This window comes from Argentina anserina, chromosome 1 (genome assembly GCF_933775445.1).
Source record: "Argentina anserina chromosome 1, drPotAnse1.1, whole genome shotgun sequence".
Taxonomy (NCBI): domain Eukaryota; kingdom Viridiplantae; phylum Streptophyta; class Magnoliopsida; order Rosales; family Rosaceae; genus Argentina; species Argentina anserina.
In genome coordinates, this window is record NC_065872.1 from 5032650 (window position 1) to 5059778 (window position 27129).

Below are 27129 nucleotides of genomic sequence, written 5' to 3' on the forward strand. Positions count from 1 at the left end.
TACGGTCTAATCTCTGACCACTAGCAAGGTGAACAAGCTGATTGACTACACCATTTCCTTGGCGATAGACATGTCGAAATTGAATGAAAGTAAAAGAGATAATACTTTCTACAATCCTTTACTTTTCACTTCTTATCAAAAAACAAATTACTCAGAATATGTTTTGATGCTTTTATTTTGTTTTGATCCAAGTTAAATTGGATTGAAATCAGACGCCTCAAGTTGTATGAGTATCAAACCACCCTTATTGGATTGGCGAATATGTTCTTGCAAGGATTAAATACTTGTGACACGCTATACTTTAGGTGTAAAAACAGTTTTGTCCTTCTACTTTCAAATTTAATCTGTATATCCTTTAACTTTTATTTTTAACAGTTTTGTCCATTCCGTTAGTTAACCGTTAAAAAATCTAGAATACCCCCTAATTCAAATCATATTTTTTTTCTTTTTTTCTTATGCATTTTTTATTTTCTCTTTTGGTCTTTCTTTTTATTTTTCTTGTTTTTAAATTTCATTCATCATATGTGCTATCAAATATATATAATTGTAATCAACACAAATTATCAAATTAATTGTAAACATCTTATAATCAATTGGATAATACCTAAATTGACATGTGAGTGTCAGTACTTGTAATAACCCGATTTTTTCGGAACGATGTTTGGATTGTTTAATTTATGTTGAGTGGTGAAATTCATTAAAATGAAATTTGAATTGCATGCAAAATTTACGAATAAGACGTTTAGTAAAAACTCAAATGTTTAGTTAGTAAAAACGTTACGTTTCCACAATGTTTTGTAAATATCGACTTTTAATTTATGTCAGTACTTGTAATAGCTCGAACGGAAACGTTTCGAAACGTTTAGTTAGTAAAAAGGTTACGTTTCCGCAATGTATATATCGACTTTTACTCCGTCGATCGTTTGTGAAAAACTTTCTTCACGAAAGTCGTAGAGCTCGTCGATACGAGTGCATGGACATGTGACACGTTCAAATCAGACGTCGGAGGTGAAAGTTATTAACGTCGGAAGTTCGTTTCCGATTTTGGAAACTAGTATAAATAGGAAAATTTAGGGATTAGGGTTTCCATTTCTGGAAACCATCACCTGCGCCTCCCTCGCGACTCTTTCTCCCCCCTCGCGACTCTCTCTCCCCGACCCTCTCCTTCCAAGCCGACGATCTCTCTCCACCCGCCTCCGTGCTTGACACCGCTGGTGTCACTGAGACCGCGCGACCACGACGCAGCGACCGGTGGTAGTGGCGACGCACCCCGAGCGGGGATCGAGAAGCGCCGACGGAGCTCGACCTCGGGTTCGTCGATTTCTACGTGGCCGGCATCGCAGGACCTCGGCGCCACCACCACGAGCTCGCCCTCCTCCTCCACGACACGAATCAACCCACGGGGAGACTCACCTCGAGCAGCGACGCCAGCGATCATCTCCCCTCGAACCCGAGCCCTCATGGCGATTTTTGGAACTCCTCCGATGAATCCGACAGTCCAAAACATTGATTGAGGTAAGGATTAACCTTGTGTGATTGTTGTGATGGATTGTTGATGATTTTTGGAGGATTTGGTTTGGATTTGTAGGGATCGGAGGATTATGAACACCGCCGCCTTAGGCGGCGCGTGTGGGAGTGTGGAGGGGTCTAGGGGCGGCGTGAGGCCGTGGGGAGGAAGAGGAGGAAGAAAAGGAGAGAAATGGGGTGGCGGTGGCGTGCTACGCGCCGGCCCTAGGCTCGGTGCGTGGGCCCCACGCGCGGTCGCCGGCGAGTGGCGCGTGTACCCCACGCGCCGCCACGTGCGGCGGCGCGTGAACAGTGTTCTCGAAGGGTAAATTTGTAATTTATTTTTACAGACGGTGAATTTAAAAATGTGATTTACGCACAGTAATTGTAAATTTTATTTACGTACGGTATATGTAAATATAAATTACTTTCAGTAAATGTAAAAATTAATTTCGGAAGGGTAAATCAGTAATTAATATTTACTGAGACAGTATGTACTTTTGAATAGTATTTATACGTACAGAAATACATAAGCAGTATGTACTCGTACAAGAATATGTAATGAATAAGTATTTGTACAGTAATACATGAATAGTAAATACGTGAATAGTATACGGTGAATAGTAATCATTGAACAGTAATTCGTAAAATCAGAAATTGCTGAACAATGACAGATTATTACTGTTACGGCATTTAAAGGTTTACGAAACGTTTCTAAATTCTTTTCTTATCTTTTCAAGGTGATCGATAAATCAAGGAAACGAATTTTCTTCGGAATTTGTGGAGTTACGCTCGAGTTGATAAGGTGAGTAAAATCTCACATATTTACGAATCTACCCTTGCGGTGAATTCAAGATTTTTGCAAGAGTTTTTATATATTGAAATGCGACATGTATATGATATAGTGGAATATATATGTTTGTATAAATGGTAAATAAGTACTTATATATATTTTGCTATATTACATACTGTTATGAATTCATTGGAATTAGTCATTTCGATGACGAGAATTATATGACAAGCATGTGATTTAATTTGTACCATATGAGTTGTGATTATTGTACGTGATTTTAATATGGTGTTTGTTAAATGTTTTATCTTCGGATGTGTTTATGAATTATGATATGTATATGATATAGTGGATTATATATATTGTATGAATGGTAAATAAGTACATATATATATATAGTTTGCTATATAATGTACTGTTATGATTTTATTGTGATAATGTCATTTCGATGACAAGATTTTATCGAGCATGTGATATTGATTTGTACAATATGATGTGAGATTATTGTACTTGAGTTTTAACATGGGGATTGTTAAAATGTTGATTTGTCTTCGGACTTGATTTTTGTACAATATGATGTGAGATTATTGTACGTGTTTGGCAAGTCGGAACCTAGCCTTTGGCCAGGCGAAAGTTACGATACAGTTAGAGCTCTAGTCTGTCTGCCGGAGTACTGCATGTGAGGTAACGGGTGGTTATCTGCTCATGAGTACTCATATTGTTTTGATATTGGGTAGCGGGTGGTTGCCCAATGTCTGCGGTGTACTACGTGAGGGGTAACAGATGTGTACCAGCGTTCATTTGTACCTGTATTATAAATGTATTTGGGTAACCAGAAGGGTTCCCGATTTCTCATGAGCATTTTATTTTCATATGTTTTTGGGACAACCAGATGGGCCGTCCATTAACTAATGAGTGCATTTATATTTGTTGATTTGTGGAATTTCGTATATTTGATATGCGAGTTATATTTCATTTTACTCATACGAGCTATAAGCTTACCGGGTTTGTGTTTACAATCCTGGTGCACCAATTCGATGGTGTAGGGGATAATTCTGCAGGTGTTGATTAGTGGAGATTGAGTGACGATTCCGGAGACTCGAAGTCGTTCGTATCTTGCTTGTGGTGAGGTTTCTAGCGTAGATTTGTGTGTGAGAATTGGTGTGGATTTATTTGTGAGTTTTGTGAGTGATTGTGAGGATTATTACATTTCCATCTTATGTAATGTTGAATTATAAATTTGGGTTGTAATAATTGGTTTTCTGAGTTGTATTGAGAACTCAGTAATGATCCGATGTGCATTTAAAACGATTTCGAATATTGAGATTTGTTTTAGTGTTTCTCGACTTTGAAATTTTGAGTTTTTAAGCTTGAAATTTTAGGGTCGTTACAGTACTCAAATCCAATTAGAAACTTCATTTTTATTATGATGCTCTACAAACATATTTTGATTATTTTCTATAATGCTAAGACAAAAAAGACTTCTACTATCATATCCATACTTTGATGCAAAAATAGTTTCAAATTATTTATTTCCAACTTGATGTTAAGCAATTGTCATTAATTCTCCTCTTGTTTACAATTAATTTGATAATTTTTGTTGATTACAATTATATATATTTGATAACACATATGATGAATTAAATTTAAAAACAAGAAAAACCAAAAGAGAAAATAAAAAGGCATAAGAAAAGAAAGAAAAAAAATCTGATTTGAATTGGGGGTATTCTAGGCATTTTAACGGCTTAACGGCATTTTTTGACGGTAAACTAGAATTGACTAAACTGTTAAAAAAAGAAGGAAAAAACTGTTAAAAAATAAGAGTTAAAGAATATACAGATTTAATTTGAAAGTAGAAGGACAAAATTATTAAAAAATAAGAGTTAAAGGATATACAAATTAAATTTGAAAGTAGAAGGACAAAACTGTTTTTACACTTATAGTATAGGGTGTCACAATTATTTAATCATTCATGCAATTACAAGGAATTTTGTGCTTTCAACTTGTTTGTTGTATCAAAAAATAGTTTTGGTACTGTTAAAATCCACCAGGGATATTTTCGATCACGTCATTTTCCTATCTATAAGCAAGTCATCAAATAAAATCTGCCAGTAGCTCACTATTTTTTTTCTTGTGTTAAAACTTAAAAAGATCAAAGGGTTACACGTAAAACTACCATTTGTAATGACTCGAACCGTGCCCATAACCTAATATCATATTTTTTAGATAACGGTGCTCTTACCACTTCTGAATGATAGCCAAATAGCTCACTGGTTATAAGCTGTGTTTAGGTGAAGGGTCCAGTTCAATGGACACATTATTATACACAAATTTTTACACTTTTTTTTTTAACCCTTAGAGATTTAATTGTATTCAATGGTCTTGATCAACTTTCCTCATGATGTGGAAATGATATGGAATTAATTTTTTATTAAATTATAAAAATATTAAATTAAATATTTTAAAACATAATCAAAATAAAAATTTCAATAACAAGAACAAAATTTGTGTTCTTGTGAAAACGGAAAATAAAGACAAGGGGAAGATTTGTATTTGGGTGCAATAAAAAAGCAAATTTAATCAAGTGATGAAGAAGAATGTCCATTAATTAATTAAAGAACTAGGGCTTGAAACTCTCAGTTTGGGGCTAAATTAGTTAGGTTCATGTTTGATGGGGTTTAACCCAGAAAACTTGTTCGCATTTGATTGTGTTATGAGAGCTAAAATCATAGAACAAATTCTTACCTCTGACTAGAAGTAATTAATCTATCACAAAACAAATAATGTTACACCTTCGTTCTATGACTTGTATCTAGTACAAATCAAGTTTTTGGGCTTGAAGTTGCAATACTATCAATTGATTAAGTTTCCATTAATTAATTGATAGTATTGCAATAAAAAAGCAAATTTAATCAAGTGATGAAGAAGAATGTCCATTAATTAATTAAAGAACTAGGGCTTGAAACTCTCAGTTTGGGGCTAAATTAGTTATGTTCATGTTTGATGGGGTTTAACCCAGAAAACTTGTTCGCATTTGATTGTGTTATGAGAGCTAAAATCATAGAACAAATTCTTACCTCTGACTAGAAGTAATTAATCTATCACAAAACAAATAATGTTACACCTTCGTTCTATGACTTGTATCTAGTACAAATCAAGTTTTTGGGCTTGAAGTTGCAATACTATCAATTGATTAAGTTTCCATGCCGCTAGGCGCTAGCACGTTTTCTTGAGAATCTCATAATTAATAGCTAATTAGGGTTTAGTTGTTCTCCTCTTTTCTTGAAGAAGACATTGTAGCATCAAGTTCCGCGTTCTTTTTGAAGTTTTAACTTTTCTGATTTTTATTTTCATTGGGTTTAACATATTAAGTGCATGTCATTTCCACATCATGGGAAAAGTTAATCATAACCATTGAATACAATTAAATCTAAGGGTTAAAGAGAAGTGTAAAAAATTGTGTAAAATAATGTGTCCCTTAAACCGAATCTTTAGATGAATAAAAAGATGGTGCTATTAACACGCTCATTATAGCTATTAACACACAGTAACATACACCAAATGACCAAATGTTAATTCTCTTTCAGATTGGGCCATGTAGTTGGGTCTTCCTAGGTTGCGTATGGGTTGAAGCCTCTGGACCTTTCGGCCTCATCATTATGACCTTTTTTGTCAACAGTCAACCTCTTAAATTTCCCTTCACAATCTTAAATTCCTTTACGATCTTAAATTCCGCAGCTTCTTCTTGACCGGCTCACTCTTGGCCAATTGGCAAAGTCTACAATGGCCACCGTGAACTGGTCCGATCTTCCCGAGGAGCTCTGGCCCATCGTCGGAAAATTCCTCCACAACCGCATCGACATCCTCCGATTCCGCAGCGTCTGCTCCACATGGCGCTCCTCCCGCCCTCCTTTCCAGCGACCCCCACCTCCTCCGCCTCTTCCCCTCAGGTTTTCTCCCGGCGCCGCCAACCCCAAAAACCAAGCTCTCGTTTTCCAGAGCACAATCTACCGCATGGAGCCGATCGCCGACAACAACCGGGACGGTTCTTCTCGGTCGGAGCCGTGGCTGATGAAGCTGGAGGAGGATCTCAGTTCCGGCAAAATGCGGCTACTTCATCCGGTGACCTGCTCCCCGCTCCGGCCACTGAAATTGTCCTCCGGTAGCGCACCAAAGATGTTTAGTTTGTTGGAGTTTCGAGTTGTGGAGTTGCAAAAATCTTACGTGCTCAAGTTTGGGAAGAACAATGTTAGAGTGAAGTCTATAAGCAGATTGGTGGTAGTGCCTTGTGAGGTTTTGGAATTTAGCGATGTTTTCGCGATTTTTATGATATATGATGGAGGGAAGATAGGGTTTGTGAGATTTGGGGACAAGAAATTGACTCGTGTGGATGAGCAAAATGATCACTATGATGATATTATTGTTTATAAGGGTCAGTGTTATGTTGTTGATAAATGGGGCACGATTTCGTGGATTAGTTCTGGTCTCCAGGTGATTCAGTTGCAGATGATTCAGTTTTCGCCTCCGCTGTGTGGGTTTGGGGAGAGGAAGTATTTGGTGGAGTCTGGCGGTGATCTTTATGTGGTTGATCAGTTTTTGGAAAAACTGACTCAAGGTGACAATAGCGTATCACCCCAGAATCCGAATCAGGATAATGAGTTGCTTCTTTGGCACCATGGTCGTATTCAGCAATATGGAGAGGCAATTGGTTTTAAAGTTTATAAGCTGGATCAAGAATGGGGTAGATGGGTCGATGTGAAGGACTTGGGAGATGACATCTTTATTCTGAGTAGTGATGGATCGTTCTCCGTGTCCGCCAGAGAGTTTGGTGGAGTGAAGGGGAATTGCATTTTCTTTACTGAAGGTGCCTTAACTACTGGAAGGGTCTTCTACAGCCGTGTGTTCAATTTAGAAGATGGTAGGATTAGCAGCCTAGCATCGTCGCGCCCTCACACTCACATGGTCCAACCACCTTCAAGTTGGCTCAGCCATGATTGAAGTTTGTCTGCATGTTCTGAATGTGAGTGTGAAATATTGTCCTGTTAATTCCGTAGAGTTTTAATGATTATTTACTTGGTCTTGAAATGTTTGCCCCTAATGTACATTATCTATCGAATACGTCTCTGAACAACCTTAGTATTCTAGACGGATTACATTCTCTTGACTTGCGCATGTAGTAGTAGTACATTGCAGGATCTAAGTTAAGAACCTTAATACTTCTGAACTTGTAAGTAGATTGTGTTTGTTGGACTGGACTAACATTCACTGTTAAATTCTTCCCTTTCTTCCTTCCGAACCAAGGTATTTTGCTGTTGTGTATTATTCCAAACTTTTCATTTCAATAAAAAGAACGATTTCTTTTGGTATTTATTCTATCTTAACGTGATTCCAGGGAAGATGGTTACAGGTTAAGACCATTTGATTTGCATTTCTTGGAGATGGTGGACTATCCAATCCTCATGAAGAATGACCTGGTACCAGTTCTTCTGTAAACTAGTATAAAATATTATGCTAGTTAATTGTTCCAGTGTTTGCGAGTGTGGTTAATTAATGTTAGAACTCTACAGTTGTGTAAACTAGCTTAAAATATTACGGTAGTTAATGTTAGGATATATACATACAGATTATGAGTGTAGTTTGTTGATGAACTTAATGTTAGGAACCATACATACAGATTATATAAGATGGTGTGTCTTTAATGAACTTGTACGTAAATTACACGAGTAATATCATTTACTTTGATGATAATTTGTGAGCTTCTTATAATGGCCTCTTTGGATCATTTCAAACCTTCATAATGATCGAGTAGCAGGTCTTGACTCGCTGAAACTGACAGCATGTTCAAACTTGATATCAATATTTTGCAAGATACAGATTTCTACTCTTTTTGGGAAGATCTCTACTTCGCATATCGGTTTAGCGGCTTTTGAGATAACTTTTTGTGCGGGGGTAAGTTTATGCAGTAAATGAATAGAAACCGGTCCTTTCTTTTCTCTGCCTCTAAGCTTGCTTGAATGAAAGTAGTTGAAGACTTGTTGCAAGGCACACACTCATGTTGTTCAAATCACACGAGGGTTGATCTAAATTACACAAAAGTTTATACTTCAAGGAGATTGTGGTGGTCTACAAACATCTATATAGTGAACGCATTATACTTCGACAGAGTTTTAACGAGGCAACAATAAACGTGTTGTTCATTTAAAGGAAAGTATTATAATCTGTGTTATTATTCACGCTGTATGGGAATAGACTGGGTAAGATACAGGGATAAAATTTGGTTTGGAAGGGAGTGAGGCCGAGCCTCCTAGTTGGGTTCTAGGCGTGAGGCCGAGCCTCCCAACTAGGCTGCGTTTCAAATCCTTTTAAAACAATAAACAAATATGGGGAGTGATTAGCAGAGTGATCACAAATCCTCCATTGCCGTGTGGTTTCGGTGAGTTGAAGCATTTGGTGGAGTCTTGTGGTGATCGAGGGTGAGTGTTCATTAGGGCAGGGTGGACGAGTTCATATCCGGGGATGCAATTGATTTAGAATGTGGAAAACTTGGAGAGCCTATTCCATATACGGGCCGCCCATATACACGGTTCAAAAAATCTGACGTGTCCGTTGAAATTGAGCCAAACGGAAGAAAGTCTTCCGTTAGTGGATAGTTACGCCTATGATTATTATTTTGTTACATGCATGGAATAAGCTCTCATTTAGCTCTCTCCTCCATCAAGTCTGCAACTATTGAATCCCGATCCAGAATGGAACTCATCCACAATCGATGTCGAAGGCAGTAAGTCCACAGAAATGGCGCTGCAAGAATCTTACCCAGTTTGTTGAAATTATAAGATATCGGAGAGCTTGAAATGTACGAATTAGTCCTAAAAATGGATGTTGGATTGTAGTTTTGATTGGCCAGTGTGTCTCTACGGGTCAAACTGGGTTAATTTTGCTTTTACCAAGTGGAGATAAATCTGAGGAATCCCCCGACACCCAAACTCCCATCAACCCAAATTTCTTCCCTCTACCAAGCCTATGAGATTTTGGCGAAAGGGCGTTCGCTCCCTTTGGCGAGATGATCGAACCAGGGTGGTGGTGGCGTGGAGGCGACATGCACTTCTTTGGCCGTGCTCCCTATCGAGGACGCCGTATTCGTAACCGGAAGAGCTGGGAATCTCGGCTAGGATGAGGAATAAGTTGAGGTAGGGATTGGCGGAGGGTGGTGTCAGTGGTTATGCCGGTACCATGGTGGCGAAGATGATGTTGGATGATTAGTTCCAACAAAAAGGCGATGGCTGCGGTTGCGGGAGGAAGAGTGGGGAAGGGTTTGTGGGTACATGGTGGGGTGAGGTCTGGATCCTTTGGCTTAAGGTTGGTGCTTGTTTCTATAATATGATGGATTCATGTTTGTTAGCAATCGGAATTTGGCTTTCTGAATATCTTTATTAGACTTATTTGCTTATTGATATGGGTTTGCTTGCCTTTTTTCAGCTTTAGAATTGATAATGTGATGATTGATGATAATATAGCAATTGCAATCGGGATCGCGTTTGTTTTTTGTATCATATGTTTGTTCGATTCATGTTAAATACCGACTGTGGGCTCTAGTGTTGATTATGCCATAGATTTGTGTTAGAGAAACATTAAATTGGGAAGAACAATTTTGTAAAACATGTTGTAAGCCAGAAACATGTTTTCTGGAACATGTTATAAGACTCGTGCTGAATGATTTGGGAAGTTGGTGGATTGATGTCGTATTGCATTTAAGTTGGAAAGAAACGTGTCTTGCCTTGAATCATTTGATACAATTGCAGATTTAGATAAATATTTTTCAAAGACAGCCCAAAAAAATCCAGACTTTACAAACTGAAAGAGCAAAACAAAGTGAGACAGTTTTGTCTTTGAAATGTGGGTATTGAGCAAAAGCTCCTCCTTTTTCTTCATCCATGATTCACTCAACCTTCATTGAAGCAGACAAAACTTATTGGAAAAGCTTTTTAGCAGGGACAAATTTGGTCTTTGAATCAATCAGGTACATGGGTTTTAATTTCTTGCTATTGGGTTTGATCTGCTGCAATTGATTCTGGGTTTATCTGATTTTGATTTTTTGGATATTGTGTCAGATTAGGGTTTAACTTCATGTCTTTGTGTTTGTGCATTGTGTCTGAGATCCCTGAATATAAAGTTGAAGGTCAGTTATTGCAGTTAAAGATTCAACTGGTTTATGACTATTATTTGGTCAAGAAAATTTCTATCAATCCAAGTGAAAAGAAAGAATAGTAAAGAATTTAATTTTTAATAGAAGTTATATGCGTTTATAGTGCTCTTAATGTAAAAACAGTGATTTGACTACCAAAGGCACTATTTCTTGTGGTCCATTTGCTCTGATATTTTGTTTTTTATTCCTATAGGATAATGGATTCTTATCACTAGTTTAATTTGTTTCTAGGCTTGCCATCTGTTATGCTTTTTGTCGAAGGAGCTATTGGGAGATTTTGAGGCATATGCAGAGATTTTCATTCCAGTATGTTGATATTATCTTACCAATAACAATCCTGATCTGGTCACCAAATAGGAAGTAAAAAAAATTAAAATCATCAAGTGAAAAGGTGGTACTCTAATTTTATCATATGTAACCAGGTCCTTTTCAAGCTGGTTGTGATAGATGTACTTGTAATTGCAGAGTCTGTAGATAACTGCATAAAAACGATAATTTCAATTCTATTGACCCTTTTTCCTGCTACCTTTACCTCTCTCTCTTTTCTTTTTTCTCTTTTTTGTTTTACATAATATTCATTTATGAAAAGTATCTTTCTGCTTTCCAGATGTTACGTAACTGTAAAATTGCTCGGGTGCTTCCTCGTATTGCTTCCTCGTATTGCTGATTGTGCTAAGAATGACCGTAATGCAATACTTCGAGCAAGGTATATATATGACTCCAGTTTATATGTGGCCGCTTGTCAGACTTTTTTTCTATTTGAGTCACTAATATGTCTTGTATTGTAGGTGATGTGACTATGCATTGTTGATATTAGAGTATTGGGCTGATGAACCTAAAATACAGAGATCAGCAGATTTATATGAAGATCGAATAAGATGTTGTGTTGCAGATGCAATGAGCGAGGTATTCATATCAAAAATCCATATATTGTATTTTCTGACTGAGATGGAATGGTTAAATGTTATAGATTTCATATGTGAACCTTCATGTGTATAAATTGACAGGTCCGTTCAACTGCAAGAATGTGCTATAGAATGTTTTCAAAAACTTGGCCAGAGCGTTCCTGACGATTATTTTCACTCTTTGACCCTGTTATTCAAAGGGTATGTGGTCTTAATCTTAAGGATGACGTGATTCTATCTTACAGTCAGGTTCTTATTTTTATGTTAAAAAAATTTTGCACCAGTTAATCAATGAAGATGATGGGGGGATACATAGGCGACATGCTTCTCCTTATGTTTGTGATAGGGGTACACCCATCTCATTCACTCCCCAGCCATCTACATCTTCAAATCTACATGGATATGGAACTTCTGCTATTGTCGCAATGGATAAAAGTTCAAGTTTATCCTCTGGGGCTTCTTTCTCTTCAGGACTTCATCTTTGACAAGTGAAGTCAGTTGCTAAAGGTACTGAGCGTAGTCTGGAAAGTGTGTTGCATGCAAGCAAACAGAAGGTCAGTGCAATTGAAAGCATGCTTAGAGGTCTGGAGTTGTCCGGACATAATTCTTCTACTCTCTGGTTATCTAGTCTGGATCTAGGTACCTTATATCTTGCTTTATTTTTTTATTTTTTCACCTTGATTTAACTTATTGATTTTTAGTATGCCAACCCATTAGATAATCTATGTATGTAAATTGTTAAATTTCGGTACGTTTGTGAGGGGCTAAATTGTTCTTTTTTGTTGCCCCTAGTGCAGGAGTTGACCCTCCATCATCTCGTGACCCACCATTTCATGTTGCTGTCTCAGCTTCTAATCATCTTTCAAACTCTCTAATTACATATTCAACTACTATCAAAGGTAGTAACCGCAATGGTGACCTGGTTTTGTCTGATATCATCACGCAAATTCAAGCTTCCAAAGATTCTGCTAAATCATCATATCGCAGTCATTTGTCAGCTGAAACACTGCCAACAGTTTCATCCTACACCATGAAGAGTGCTTCTGAGAGAATCCACGAAAGGGGTTTTATTGAAGAGAATAATGAAAGCAAGGAAGCTCGGTGAACTCTGAATCATCAAGCTGACAGGCATTATTTGGACTCATCTCACATGGATGGAAACTTTAGGGATTCACATAATAATCATATTCCCAATTTTCAAAGGCCCCTCTTAAGAAAGAATGTGACAGGAAGAATGTCTGCAGGCAGGAGGAGAAGTTTTGATGATAGCCAGCCCTCACAGGAGATGACAAATTATGTAGAAGGTCCAGCATCACTAAATGATGCTCTGAGTGAAGGGCTGAGTCCCTCTTCAGACTGGTCAGATAGGGTTGCTGCATTTAATTATCTTTGGTCTTTGCTGAAGCAAGGCCAAAAAGGAATTCAAGAAGTGATTCAGAATTTTGAGAAGGTAATGTAGTTGTTTTTCCAACACTTGGATGATCCGCACCATAAAGTTGCACAAGCAACACTTTTAACACTTGCGGATGTTATTCCTTCTTGCCGTAAGCCCTTTGAAAGTTACATAGAAAGGATCCTACCTTATATTTTCTCACGGTTAATTGATCCAAAGGAGGTAGTTAGGCAGCCTTGCTCAACAACTTTGGTCATTGTTGGCAAGACTTACAGTGTAGATTCCCTCTTACCAGCTTTGCTCCGTTCACTAGATGAACAGCGATCACCAAAGGCTAACTTAGCTGTTATTGAGTTTTCTATTGGTTCATTTAACAAGCATTCAGTGAATACTGAAGGCTCTGGTAATAGTGGGATTCTAAAATTATGGCTTTCAAAGTTAGCTCCGTTGGTCCATGATAAAAACACTAAATTGAAGGAGGCGGATTATGCATGTATACTCCCACTTTGATCCAACATTGGTGTTGAATTTTACTCACAGATGACGTGTATATTTTCAAACGTGAGAGAAGAAGACTAGTTTCCTTCATGGTACGGCTTCGGACGTGACAACCACAAATTTGGGTTTGAACCATTCATTATTAGGATTCGCGGACGACAAGGCCCACATGGCTTTTAATTACGTGGACGATGTCCCCGTACGAAACGTGTACTGACAACTTGTTCTTCTCGGTCCCTTTGAGAAAGTAGTTACCCACCAGCTCGTATTATCAATCAAGACCAAAAACAGCTATTTGTCATTCCCTCAACGCCGACGCTGTGCGAAATTAAGTCATAGATGATAAATAAAAAATTATTAATAAAAATAAATATTTATTATTAAATAAATAAAATTTAAGACCCTCACATTTATAATGAATTTAATTTATCATTTATATATCAAATTTATGACCTCAAGAGTCAAATATCAAATTATATATATAAAAATAGAAAAAACAATACATTTGATTAAGATTTAAGCCCACAAAATTTGGTAATTGTAATAGTTATTAAATTCTTTTAATAAATAATTGAAGAATATGTGAAAAAAATAGTTAGTTTTGGACCTAATAATTAATTACATATCAATTTTTTGTTAATTTTTATATTTACAAGTAAAAAAACCCTATTTATTTCGGGCCCTATGTATGGGCCTACTTTGTTTTGGCACAGGGTCGGCCATGCATTCCCTATTGCCAACTAGAACCCAGAAGGCCAAGACCCTCCTAGCTAGATTTGGCGGCAAAGGAAAGCGATCGTTTTTCTTAACCATTTTCTTTTTTATGATTATTGATTGGAATTGTACATGATCATCATTAGTAACTTGAATATGGATCGTCAACGGGCCGGGCTGGGCTGGGCCTTAGTACATTTAAATAAGTGACTCGCCTAGCTAGGCTGGGTACTTTCACAAATAAGAAGATTTAAGCCCGCCCACTTAAAGCGGGCTTTGCGGGCTTTTACATGTCAGATCTTGCGGGCTTGTATTAGAAAAAAACACAACACTCTTATTTAAGAGTTTGGAACAATAAACGAATTATTATAAAACATTCTTAAAAAATTCACAAATAAATTCTGGTTTTGAAATATTGTCGATCGACACCAGTAGATGTGATCGATATATATATTTAGGGACCATGTAAACATTTCGTCCGTTTTGAACATGGTTTGACTGTCCATACCTACAGTCAACAAAAAAATAGGTGTTTTGACAAAATAAAACCTCATTGACCGAGATTTTACCAAATGAGTTTCCTCGTTGCGACCGCATACGATTGGTGACAAAAAATTAGGTGATTTTAAATATGTAAACAACTTTCAGCATTCACATATTGGTAATGGGTCATCCCTTAAGGGATATTAGTGGTGTTTTTGGTTTACCGGAAATTCCGACGGTTAAACGAGGTCCGAATTATATGAAATTTTTATAGGATCACTAAATATATATATCGATCACATCGGATGTTGTCGATTGATCTCGATAAGTTTCCTTCATATAGTTGTTTCATAATGCAATAGTTTTATTAAAAACCTATATAAATGTTATGATAAATTAGTGAACATTTCGGCGATCGATAACTCTAGTTTGAAATATGGTCGATCGACACTAGCAGATGTGATATGTATATATAATTAGGAAACCCGTAAAAATTTCGTCAGTTTCGGATAATGATTTTTCTGCTTGAAGAAAACTAATACTTCATACATGTCATCATTCCACATGATCTACTTACGGCATAACAAATGCAATATAATAAAGGAAAAGAGTTGATATGGTGGTATTAATTTAGACAAATTTATCAAATTCTAAATATTCATAGATCTAATCTCGATCAATTAAATCTTCTGCGAAGTGTTCCAATTCTACATTAGAACATATAGCTCATGGTTTTTAACGATAACGAGATTTAATTACATAATTAATAGGAACTGGTGATGGATGTTTATTTCAGATAATAAGAATTTCGAAATTAAAAAGATAACACTCAGGTGGCTGGATCTATTTTTATTGAACGGGCATGGTACCAAAACAACGTTTGGTGGACTTCAAGGGACATTTCAAATAATATATTCTTATGGGAAAAAATGCTTATGAGACGCACGTGCTACGTGTGTGACTACCATGCCAGCTTCAGATGCAGTCTGCTCACTGGTCTGCCGCTACTCACGTGCATCTATACGAACCGTTGACAAATGATTAACTTCAATTTTCTTTTTCTTTTTTACTATCCTTGTTTAACAAAGTGGGTCGGGTCGGTGTTAAACTATTCATGCCTAGGGTCTGGTTGATCGTTGACGGGTACTACTTAAATAGGCTAAAGACCAATTGATTACTTAACCGATGTGGTTAGCGATGAATGAAAATAGTTAAGAACGGTAGGTAGTAGTTATAGGCAGTTGTTTTGAAATATTGTGGAACACGTGATTACTTAAGGATTTTCAAGAGCTCCGGATTGATGAGGGTGAATTGGTTGGATTTGATTCAAGCTTACTTAGGAAAGCATTTTTGATTAGATCTATGAATCTCTTTGGGTATAGTAGAGGCGAAGACTTCATAATGAATGATTTGTGATAATTTACTTGGTGCACGTATGAAAAGAGGGGTTTCGTGTAATGTAGTAGGAGATGGATCATAGTTATATATGATTATTATATCGACAAGATGAAATTAAAATATTATATAATTGATGATTTTTAATTGATTTGATAATTATGATCTGAATCGAATGTTAGACCAACCTCCATGCATAATAAGATATCATTGTTCATTTTCTTAAAATACAAGAAAGTAAGAGGTTATATTTATATTATACTTAAAATGGTATGAACACGCTCGATTAGATATTTAGACCACAAGGAAATTTCTAAAGGTAAATTCTCACAATATCAAAATGATAGCGCATAGTCTCCTTGGTTAAGTAGGGAATTGTGAGTTCAGAACTATAACATTTAAAGTACGTTTTTAATTAAAATGTACATGTTTACTAACTAACTTTACAGCCGAAATAAAATATGGAAAAATCGACCGTATGATAACGTCGTCATAGTGTCTTATAGTTGTGGTAGACAATTCATCAGTTTTCAATAATATTAGGATCTCGATCCACAAATTTAGCTCTCCATTTCTCATTTCTTTCTAAGAGCGGCTGTGTAACCCAAATATAATTGTTTGTAAAATTTTATATGACTAGATAGAGCGCGTCACTGAAAGCGCGTAGTAATTTTGGCATATTTTTTTCAGACACTTGAGCTATTTTTAAAAAGTTTTTAAAGGTGCGAAATCAATTGAAAATTAAACAAAAAATGAGGTGGACAAATGGGTGGCCACATATGTGCCACGTGTTCTTTGTTGGACTTTTAATTATTTTCAAATGATTAGAAGTCTTCTTATCATCATTAAAAATAACTCTGACATTCAAAAAATTGTCCGAAAATTACCAGGGTCTCATCATAAGTCGTTTTATTGACGCATGTCAAAAAATTAAATAGTTTTTACTTCGCACAGGGCTTCCTTTAGGGATGTATTGTGTTAATTAGGGTTGACTAAGTAGATCAACACCCGAATTAAGACGAAAGTCCGTGAATTTCGTACGGTAGCCATATTTCAGTGTGACGATCACATCTAATGGGTAGAGTTTGATATTCTGAATTTTAGTCACTTGAATCGCAACATGCTACTAGTGTAGTATAACCTTTATATTCTGTTTTGTGAAAATTTGTATGTTTAAAAACTAACTACACAGCCTAAATAAAATTTGAAAAAATCAACCATATGATATCATCGCCATAGTGTATTATAGCCATGATAAAAAAAACTCATAATATTTCACTAATGTTTGGGTCTCGATCCACACATTTAACTCATTATTTCTCATTTCTTCCTAAGGGCGGTTGTGTAACCCGAATATAATTGTCCGTAAAATTTTATATGACTAGATAGAGCGCGTCACTGACAGCGCGTAGTAATTTTGGCATATTTTTTCAGACACTTGAGCTATTTTTAAAAAGTTTTTAAATGTGCAAAATCAATTGAAAAATGAAACACAAAATGAGGTGGACAAATGGGTGGCCAAAGATGTGCCACGTGTTCTTTGTTGGACTTTTAATTATTTTCAAATGACGAAAAGTCTTCTTATCATCATTAAAAATAGCTCTGACATTCAAATAATTGTCCGAAAATTACCAGGGTCTCATCATAAGCCGTTCTATTGACGCATGTGAAAAATTTTAAATAGTTTTTACCGCGCACAAGGCTTCCTTTAGTGAGGTATTGTGTTAATTAGGGTTGACCAAGTAGATCTACACCTGAACTAAGACGAAAGTCGGTGAATTTCGTACGGTAGCCATATTTCAGTGTGACGATCACATCTAATGGTTAGAGTTTAATTTTCTGAATTTTAGTCACTTGAATCGCAACATGCCTACTAGTGTAGCATAACATTTATATTTTCTTTTGTGAAAATATGTATGTTTACAAACGAACTATATTACCTAAATAAAAATTCAAAAAATCAACCGTAGGAAATCCTCACCATAGTGTACTCTAGCCGTGATAGAAAACTCATAATTTTTCGCTAATGTTTGGGTCTCGATCCACACATTTAACTCATTATTTCTCATTTCTTCATAAGGGCGGCTGTTTAACCCGAATATAATTGTCCGTAAAATTTTATATGACTAGATAGAGCGCGTCATTAACAGCGCTTAGTAATTTTGGCATATTCTTTGAGACACTTGAGCTATTTTTAAAAAGTTTTTAAATGTGCGAAATCAATTGAAAAATGAAAAATAAAATGAGGTGGACAAATGGGTGGCCAAATATGTGCCACATGTTCTTTGTTGGACTTTTAATTATTTTCAAATGATTAGAAGTCTTCTTATCATCATTAAAAATAGCTTCGACATTCAAAAAATTGTCCGAAAATTACCAGGGTCTCATGATAAGCTATTCTATTAACGCATGCAAAAAAATTTAAATAGTTTTTACCGCGCACAAGGCTTTCTTTAGTGAGGTATTGTGTTAATTAGGGTTGACCAAGTAGATCAACACCCAAACTAAGACGAAAGTCGGTGAATTTCGTACGGTAGCCATATTTCAGTGTGACGATCACATCTAATTGTTAGAGTTTGATTTTATATTTTTGTGTGGAAATCTGTATGTTTACAAACTAACTACACTGCCTAAATAAAATTTGAAAAAATCAACCGTACGGTCATAATTGTGCCACGTGTTCCTTCTTTGTTTTTTAGGTAATGTTAAATGGTCTTAAATCTTATTAAAATCATAAATAATAGCTATGAAGGTAAAAACAAAAGCTACAAATATAATAACAATCTTAGAATAATCCACTATATCCAATCATATAATAATTTTAAAAAACAATTATCCGCACACAAGGCTGCTTATAGAGAGATATGTGTTAATTAGGATTGAACGGATAGATCAAGACCTGACCGAAAATCGAAAAATTGTTGAATTTCGTACCATAGCCGTAGTTTATTGTGATAATCACATCTAACAGTCGAAATTGTATTTTGTGAATTTTAGTCAAGTGAATAACTACGTGCCTAGTAACACTATACAACTTTTATATTAGGTAATATGTGAATGTATTTGTTTATAAACTAACTATACTAAGAGAATAAAATCTAAAAAAATTGATCGAAGGATATCATCACTATAGTGTATTATAGATCTGATAGAAAATTCATGAAATTTCAATAATGTTTGGGCCTCGATCCACATAGTTCTCTTTACGCCCTATATCTGTAGCACTCAAACACTCACACTTGAACACAGAAATACTGAATGACTTCCGTAAGTTTATTGAAAGCAAACTTAGGCTTATATAGCCTTTACAAGAAAAGGATAACAAAACAAAACAACCACATTCTAAAAACATGGGAGCTGTTACTAATCAATTCAAACTCTACTGGATGTTCCTAAACTGCAAGAACTTATTAACAAGCTTTGACTGAGCCACACAGACCAAGTCAGATAACAAAAACAACCTTAACATATCCTCCCCTAAACTGAAGTATATATACTTCAGTTTATACCAGGTACTTCACAAACACCAAGCTCACTTCGAAGCTTCAAGAAAGCATCAAGCTTTAAAGGCATGGTTAGTATATCTGCAACTTGATCACTTGAACCACAATGAACCAACTCCACTACTCCATCATTTGCAAGATCCCTCAAAAAATGAAACCTTACTGCTATGTGCTTACATCTTCCATGCATAATTGGATTCTTGGACAATTTTATAGTGGAACTATTATCACACAGAATAGTAGTGCACTGACCTTGTATATGACCAATCTTTTCCAATACTGCTCTCATCCAAACACATTGGCATGCACATGCTGCAGCTGCAACGTATTCTGCCTCTGTAGTAGACAATGTCACCACAGGTTGTTTCTTTGAAGCCCAGGACACTGCTCCATCACTCAACATAAACACATAGCCTGTAGTACTCTTACTATCATCTGCATCTCCGGCATAATCACTGTCCGTGTACCCCAATAGCTTCTCATTTCCTCCTCTTTTGTAAAACACACCCAAATTCACTGTTCCTTTCAAGTAACGAAGCACCCTCTTAGCTGCTTGCATATGAAGAACAATAGGATTAGCCATAAATCTGCTTAAAAAACACACCACAAACATCAAATCCGGTCTGGTTGCTGTGATGTACATTAAGCTTCCAATGAGTTGCTTGTACACAGTGGCATCAACTGCAGCTCCCTCTCCTTCTTTAGATAGCTTGACACCAGGAACAATAGGATTTTTCACAGAATTCCCATTCTGCAAACCAAATCTCTCCAGTAGTTCACGAGCATATTTTCTCTGACTCAAATAAATCCCCTCTGAATTTTGTATAACTTCAACACCAAGGAAATACTTCATCCTCCCCAAATCAGTCATCTCAAACTCTTTCTTCATAGACATCTTAAAGCTCTCAATCATGCAAGCATTATTCCCAGTAAAGATCAAATCATCAACGTATAAGCTTACAATTAAAAACTTTTTACCTCCTTCCTCCTTCTTGACAAAAAGAGTGTATTCATGACAGCACCTTTCAAAACCCGCTTTGATAAAATATGATTCGATCCTGCTATACCAAGCACGCGGTGCTTGTTTCAGACCATAGAGTGCCTTCTTGAGCTTATACACTTTATCCTCTTCAACTTCTTCTTCACGTTCAGAATCATACTTCTTATCTTCATCATTATCACCCCAAGTCAAAACATCTCGCTTCATTTCTTCAACTGTCCTCCCCCAATTCCAATTCTTATCTTCTTCAAAAATTACATCTCTGCTCACAATGATTTTCCTTGCAACTGGATCAAACAATCGGTATGCTTTGGACTCCTCACTGACTCCAAGAAGCACACATTGAAAACTCTTATCATCTAGTTTCTTTCTTTTCTGGTCCGGCACATGAACATGAGCAATGCATCCAAAAACCCTGAAGTAGTCTACTTTAGGCTTCACTCCACTCCACATCTCTTCCGGTGTCTTGTCCTTTGTCACCAACGTAGGACTTCGATTAATGACATGAGCACTCCACCTTGCAGCTTCTGGCCAGAATTCTTTAGGCATTTCTTTGTCATAGAGCAAACACCTTACCATATTCATAATGGTTCGGTTTTTACGTTCAGCTACCCCATTCTGTTGTGGGGTATAAGAAGCTGTCAATTGCCTGCTAATACCATTAGCTTTACAGAAATTGTTGAATTCATTAGAAGTAAATTCTCCTCCTCTATCAGTCCGTAGGCAACATATCAAACTATTGGACTCCTTCTCAACTAGACTTTTGTAAGATTTGAAAGTAGCAAAAGCTTCATACTTTTCCAACAGAAAATACACCCACACTTTTCGACTAAAATCATCGATAAATGTCAAAATGTACCTCTTGTTACTGTTGGATGCTGGTGTGATAGGACCGCAAATATCAGCATGTACAAGCTGCAATTTGTGACTTGCTCTCCACTGACTTCTTTTTGGAATAATCTCCCTGTGTTGCTTGCCCACCAAGCACTCAGTACAAGTTTTTGTTGCAGCCTTGAAACATGGAAGTCCCTTCACCATTTCTTTGTATTGCAATGTGCGCAGACTTTTATAGCTCAAATGCCCAAACCTCTTATGCCACAACTCGGAAATATTTTCTGAAGTTGTCTGCAAACATGTTGGATCTTCAAGTACAATACTAGCTAACAACACAAACATGCGATTAGCAGTCATCATGGATTGCATAATCAGACCTCGCCTTGGATGATACAGTCTGCATTCCCCATTTTTTATAAGAATAGCTAGACCACGTTCTTGAAGTTGGCCTATACTCATCAAATTATTCTTCAAATCAGGCACATAGTATACATCAGTCAATACTTGATTCATTCCATTCAATTCAAGCCTTATGTTGCCTTTGCCCATCACTCTCATCCTTGAGTTATCACCAAGCTTTACTGAATGTCTGTACTCCTCATCCAGAACTGCAAACCACTGCTTATTTCCACACATATGATTGCTACAACCCGAATCAAGGAACCAAATCTCTTCTCTTTTTGAATTGTTAGCTTCAACAAATGCCATGAGGAGCATCTCATCTTCTTCATCAATCTCGGCATAGTTGGCTTTCTTTCCCCAACTAGGACATTCATACTGGAAGTGCCCTAGCTTGTGACACTTAAAACACTCCACTGTGGCTTTGTTGAAACTTTGTCTGCCTCCACCTCGTCCTCTTCCTCTAAATGCTCCACGTCCTCTTTCTCTTCCTCCAAACCTGTCTTCAACCGAAACCTTAAGAACTTGCTCTTCTTTCTCATGTCCCTTCATCCTCTGTTCATGTACCAGCAGACTACTTTGCAACTCATCAATTGTCAAAGTGTCCAAATCATTTGATTCTTCCACAGAACAAACAACATAGTCAAACTTTGATGTCATTGAACGCAAGATTTTCTCAATTATCACCACTTGCGCCATTGTCTCACCATGACTTTTCATTTTATTAGCAATTGACAAGGTACGAGCAAAGTACTCACTGACACTTTCTCCTGCCTTCATCTGCAAGACCTCAAACTCTTTTCTTAGAGCTTGTCGTTTTGCTCTCTGCACCTTACTGGTTCCTTGATATTTGAGCTTCATAGAATCCCAGATTTGTTTACACGTATCCTTAACAAGGATAGTCTCCAAAATTGTTCGATCTATGGCTAAAAACATATAATTCTTCAGCTTGAGATCTTTCAGCTTCATCTGCTCCACCAGCTTACGTTGTGCCTCCAGTTGCTGACGTTGCTCCTCTGTCTGCGTCTGCTGCCCTTCTATTTGCTGCGTCCTTTCTGCTACCACTGAGGAGAACAATCTTGGTCTACTGGATTCAGCTTCTTGTGGTAACTCCGGAATCCCTGGCTCTATGAGATTCCAACACTCCTTCGACCGAATGAAATTTTCCATTGTCATGGCCCAATGACCGTAGTGGCCATCAAACTTTGGAACTGAAACTGGCACAGAGCTCCCTTCTGTATCCATTCTCACTCTCTTCTTTTCTGGCTCTCACTCACTCTTTTCTTTTCTCCTATTGGTCAGGCCCCTGTGATGGGGCTCTGATACTAGAATTTGTAGCACTCAAACACTCACACTTGAACACAGAAATACTGAATGACTTTCGTAAGTTTATTGAAAGCAAACTTAGGCTTATATAGCCTTTACAAGAAAAGGATAACAAAACAAAACAACCACATTCTAAAAACATGGGAGCTGTTACTAATCAATTCAAACTCTACTGGATGTTCCTAAACTGCAGGAACTTATTAACAAGCTTTGACTGAGCCACACAGACCAAGTCAGATAACAAAAACAACCTTAACAATATCTTCCTAATGACAACTTTGTTACCCGAATATCACTATCCAAAAAAAATCATACGAGCAGATAGAGCGTATCAATGAGAAAATGCATGAATTTTCGCAGAATATTTCAACCACTAAAGCTATTTTTAAAGAATTTTTGAAGTCGCCGAATCATATAAAAACCAAATGCATACTCAGAATTGGGCCACGTGTTTCTTTTTTTATTCTTAAATAATTTAAATGGCTTTAAGTCTTTTTAAAATCATAACAAATAGCGATAATGTAATTTGTGGTCTTAATTGGGTCAAGACGACAAAATTGTGTCGTCTATAGATGCTTAAAGAAAATTGGAAACTAAGACGACAAAATATTGTCGCCTATTAACCGAGAAAAAGTTCATTTAATAGCCAAGATCTCATAACATGCCTCCCTTTCGCACGATCTGTACCTAAAACTCAGAGGAAATCGAGATCTAAAGCGATTATCTGCCTCTGAATCAATGGTTATCAACTCTAGCTCTATACCATCCTGGTAAGCGTCTTTATGAATCAATGGTTTTGAATTTTGTTTTTTGTTTTTGGGATTTACGGTTCACAATTGGGGGTTTTGTGTTCGCCATTTGGATTTGGGATTGTTCATTTTTTTTTCAAATCGATGCTTGCTTGGTGTTAGGATTTTCAGCCTTTGTATATTTTGAGGTCTAGGGTTTTCGATTTTATGGATTTGGGATTTTCCTATTCGGTTTGTTAAATCTATGGAAACAATTAATTATCTCCGTGTTTGTTGCATATTGGAGGTGCTGGTGTAGTTGTTGGTGTTGTCAACTATTGGAGCTGCTGGTTTGAAGTGCATATCAACTGTTTGAGGGGACACAAAGGATGTAGAGGTGAAAAGCTTTATTCTGGCTTGTTTGCTATCGCCCTTGTTTCACATTCCATTGTGTGAGTGACTCTTTTATTTATATTTGGTTTCAGTTACTGCTTCTTTTTAAATCTTATTTGCTTAGAATGAATCATGGTTTAGTGATATGGTTTGGGTTGTACCTTAATAAAATGGTATGAATTGATCAATGCTTCTGTATGGAATGACGTGAATTGGTATGATAGGTAGACACATGAACTAAAAAAAAAAAGATGCCGACTCCTTCAGTTGAGTTAAATTGAATTGGTGATAGTTTTAATTCTTTCAATCCTTCCTCTGTTTTTTATTTTGATAAGAAACTTCATATGTTTCATTTATATGCTGTGTCTTTCAGTCTACTCAGGTTTCTTGTAATCTTGTTAGTTTGTGCTCTTTTTCTTGTGGACAATCAAATTTATTCCAGACTAAAAAACAAGAATCTTATGCCTCTAAATATTAGTCAGGGAATTTTATTAAAGTCTGTTGGTTCAAGGCGCTTATTTGAAATCTGTTTTCGTTTTAAAAAAATATGGAAATTGGGTTGGTTCTTGAGTTTGCTATCATTACAGCTGATGTTCTTACTCTCCAGATTAATTAGCTATGTCTTTGCCTGTGATGTTCTACCTATTCCCAAACATGAATTGTGGTTATACAAATATTTTGGGATAGCAGCCAACCTTTACACAATGATATCTAAATTTATACTTGATAATCTTTTGAAACTCAGCCTCTTGGCGTTCCTTATATCAATATCTTTACAGTTTAGTGAACTTTTCTTCTTCCCTTCTCTTTTACAAGTTTGCAGTAAAGTATCTTTACCGATGTTAGCTGTGTTAAACAAACAACTAATTTTTAGTTATACAGAGCTCATACTATTTTCAATTAGTAACTAAATTTTAGTCTCATTGCGACTCATTTTTGCTGTGTTGTTTTATGTCAATGAATTCAACTATTGTTGACTTATTGAGCTATAATTTCATGTGTTGCCTTAGTGCTCTTCCCGTAATTATATCTTTGCTTTCTGTCCTGAATAGAGTAGCTACATCCACCCTTGTTCTTGCACGAAATGAAATTTTTGAGAATCTAAAGGAGACTACCTGGCTATGGACCCTTTTTCTCCAAAATTTAAGTCATTGTAATGATATATAATGATATACATATACATATTATGTATTTATTGCTCCAAGTTCCAAGTTATACTGCTGCAGTCCATTCGTTCTTTGTCATTTGTTATGTTCCTGAGATTTAAGCTTCATTCTTTGAACTCCACTCTAGTCTTATGAATTCTTTTTATAAATGTAAAAAGGTAGTCTTTATATTATGATAAACTCAACTTTAAGTCTCCTGATTTCAAAAAAAAAAAATGAAGTCTCCAAGTTTCTACATATGTTTACTGATTTCAAGCCTCGTTCAATTCCATGTTATCTTCTAATTGTTTTGCTTATGTATTTTAGATAGCACTATCTAAACATGAAGAGAGCTCTAATGTTAAAGTTGGTCAAATTAGAAGAACATGAGATGCGAAGGTCAGCACATTTCCTACAAAAGAAGTCTGCACATCTCCTGTGAAGAATACCACATCCCCGCATATTCAAAAAAAGAGAACTTGAGAAGATGGTCACATCCCTAGAGAAGAATGATTTGTCAAAGAGGTCTGGATGGGCACAAGAACTTAATTAGGAACTGCTTTTGATCATGTTGAATTGTATGCAGTATCATGTTTCTACTCTCTGGCTAGCTCCTTAAGTAGATTGCAAGTTTTTGTTTACGCCAAAGTTGTAATCAAAAGTATTTTAGGTTCTTTTTTGGTTCTCCTGATCACCAAGCGAGGTGGAAGTACTGTTGGATGTGTTTAGGTGATCTGTGCGAAGCAAAGTTTATTTGATAGCTAGCCTTTGGTGCAATTTTATGACTGTGAACTGTGTCGTCGTTACATGGAGATGGCGGCCACTTATACAAAGGTTACAAAAATGCGAGGGTTTATAATTGCATAGAGACAGAAACCGCTTATACAACTTACTCCTATTCTCCTATAGCGACTTTTTCTTGCCCTAACATGATCATCCTTACAAGATTTAAGAGTATCCTCTTTCGCTCTTCCATTGCCTCTTGCAAAAGATGACATAACTGTCCGGCACTTCCCTAAATACATAAACAACAATGAGCAAACGTAGCAGTGAAAACTTGCTGTACTTCAAAGGAAGAACTGTCATATGCTTCTCTTATCTCATTATTGTTCTTGAGATTTCTAAAGCAAAACAGCACTATGTCCTAAGAGATGCTGCATAAAGTGAAATAACACGAGTAAAGATATTCATATCCGATTTACAAGTGCACAACATATAAACATGCTTTACCAAAAAAAAAAAATCAAAGCAAGCCCGTCATCAACCGCCGCTTACTTCATCCCTGCTGCCTTCAAACCTCGCAATGTCATCTCCGATAACACTCAAAGTTGCAATCAATGCCCTTATATTACCTCCACATGAGAACAATATCTCACCCATCTAAGCAAAGCTCTGTCAAAAAGTTTAGTATTGAGTTAGAAGGCCTTCATTAACCATGGAGAAGAAAAATTATCAAACTACCAACATGAATCAAATATTTTTTGCAGACTCCAAGCTATCAGAGTATCATCGATATTTAACACAATGACCTAGCTGAATTTTTTGCTTACATGAACCTAGCAGATCTCACTAGTCACTACCATGCTACCCTGGTTTCGAAAAATAGAGTTCAATATATATCATGGTAAGTTCCATAACTACTATCACAGCCAAAGTCAGGAGTTGGAACAATATTTGACAACAAATTGACTCAAGTAATAGACCTCAGATTTCATGGTAAACACTTGAAAATGCCACCTTGGTTCCAGACATTAATTCAGAAAGAATGAGAATATGAGAAGTTGTGATATTGTCCACATATTAACTTATGAATGAAGTAAATAATGAAAACAGGAGTACACACACACACACACATCTTTTCTATTGTGCTACCACATGTTTGGAAATTTAGTCATTGTCATACAATGTTACAGA

The 27129-nt window shown here is 36.5% G+C and overlaps 1 protein-coding gene, 2 long non-coding RNA genes and 1 pseudogene across 3 annotated transcripts; all 4 read left to right on the forward strand.

Annotated features, from left to right (window-relative positions):
• Window positions 1-6018: 6018 nt before the first annotated feature.
• LOC126787201 (putative F-box protein At1g65770) lies at window positions 6019-8054 on the forward strand. The gene is made up of 2 exons (XM_050513122.1): window positions 6019-7316; window positions 7689-8054. Exon 1 carries the CDS (start codon window positions 6080-6082, stop codon window positions 7292-7294), a length of 1215 nt encoding a protein of 404 aa, XP_050369079.1. The 5' UTR covers window positions 6019-6079; the 3' UTR covers window positions 7295-7316; window positions 7689-8054.
• Window positions 8055-10273: 2219 nt separating this feature from the next.
• Window positions 10274-11086, forward strand: LOC126786094 (uncharacterized). Its single transcript, XR_007671167.1, has 3 exons — window positions 10274-10313; window positions 10405-10472; window positions 10731-11086. It is a non-coding gene; the product is annotated as an uncharacterized LOC126786094 (long non-coding RNA).
• A 20-nt stretch (window positions 11087-11106) lies between these two features.
• Window positions 11107-13570, forward strand: LOC126794714 (CLIP-associated protein-like; annotated as a pseudogene).
• A 10005-nt stretch (window positions 13571-23575) lies between these two features.
• On the forward strand, window positions 23576-25689 carry LOC126788087 (uncharacterized). The gene is made up of 3 exons (XR_007671332.1): window positions 23576-23719; window positions 23985-24129; window positions 25543-25689. It is a non-coding gene; the product is annotated as an uncharacterized LOC126788087 (long non-coding RNA).
• Window positions 25690-27129: the final 1440 nt, after the last annotated feature.

What these genes read in the sequence shown, in the direction of transcription:
- LOC126787201 (XM_050513122.1), top strand. Translation starts at nt 6,080, where the DNA reads ATGGCCACCGTGAACTGGTCCGATCTTCCCGAGGAGCTCTGGCCCATC.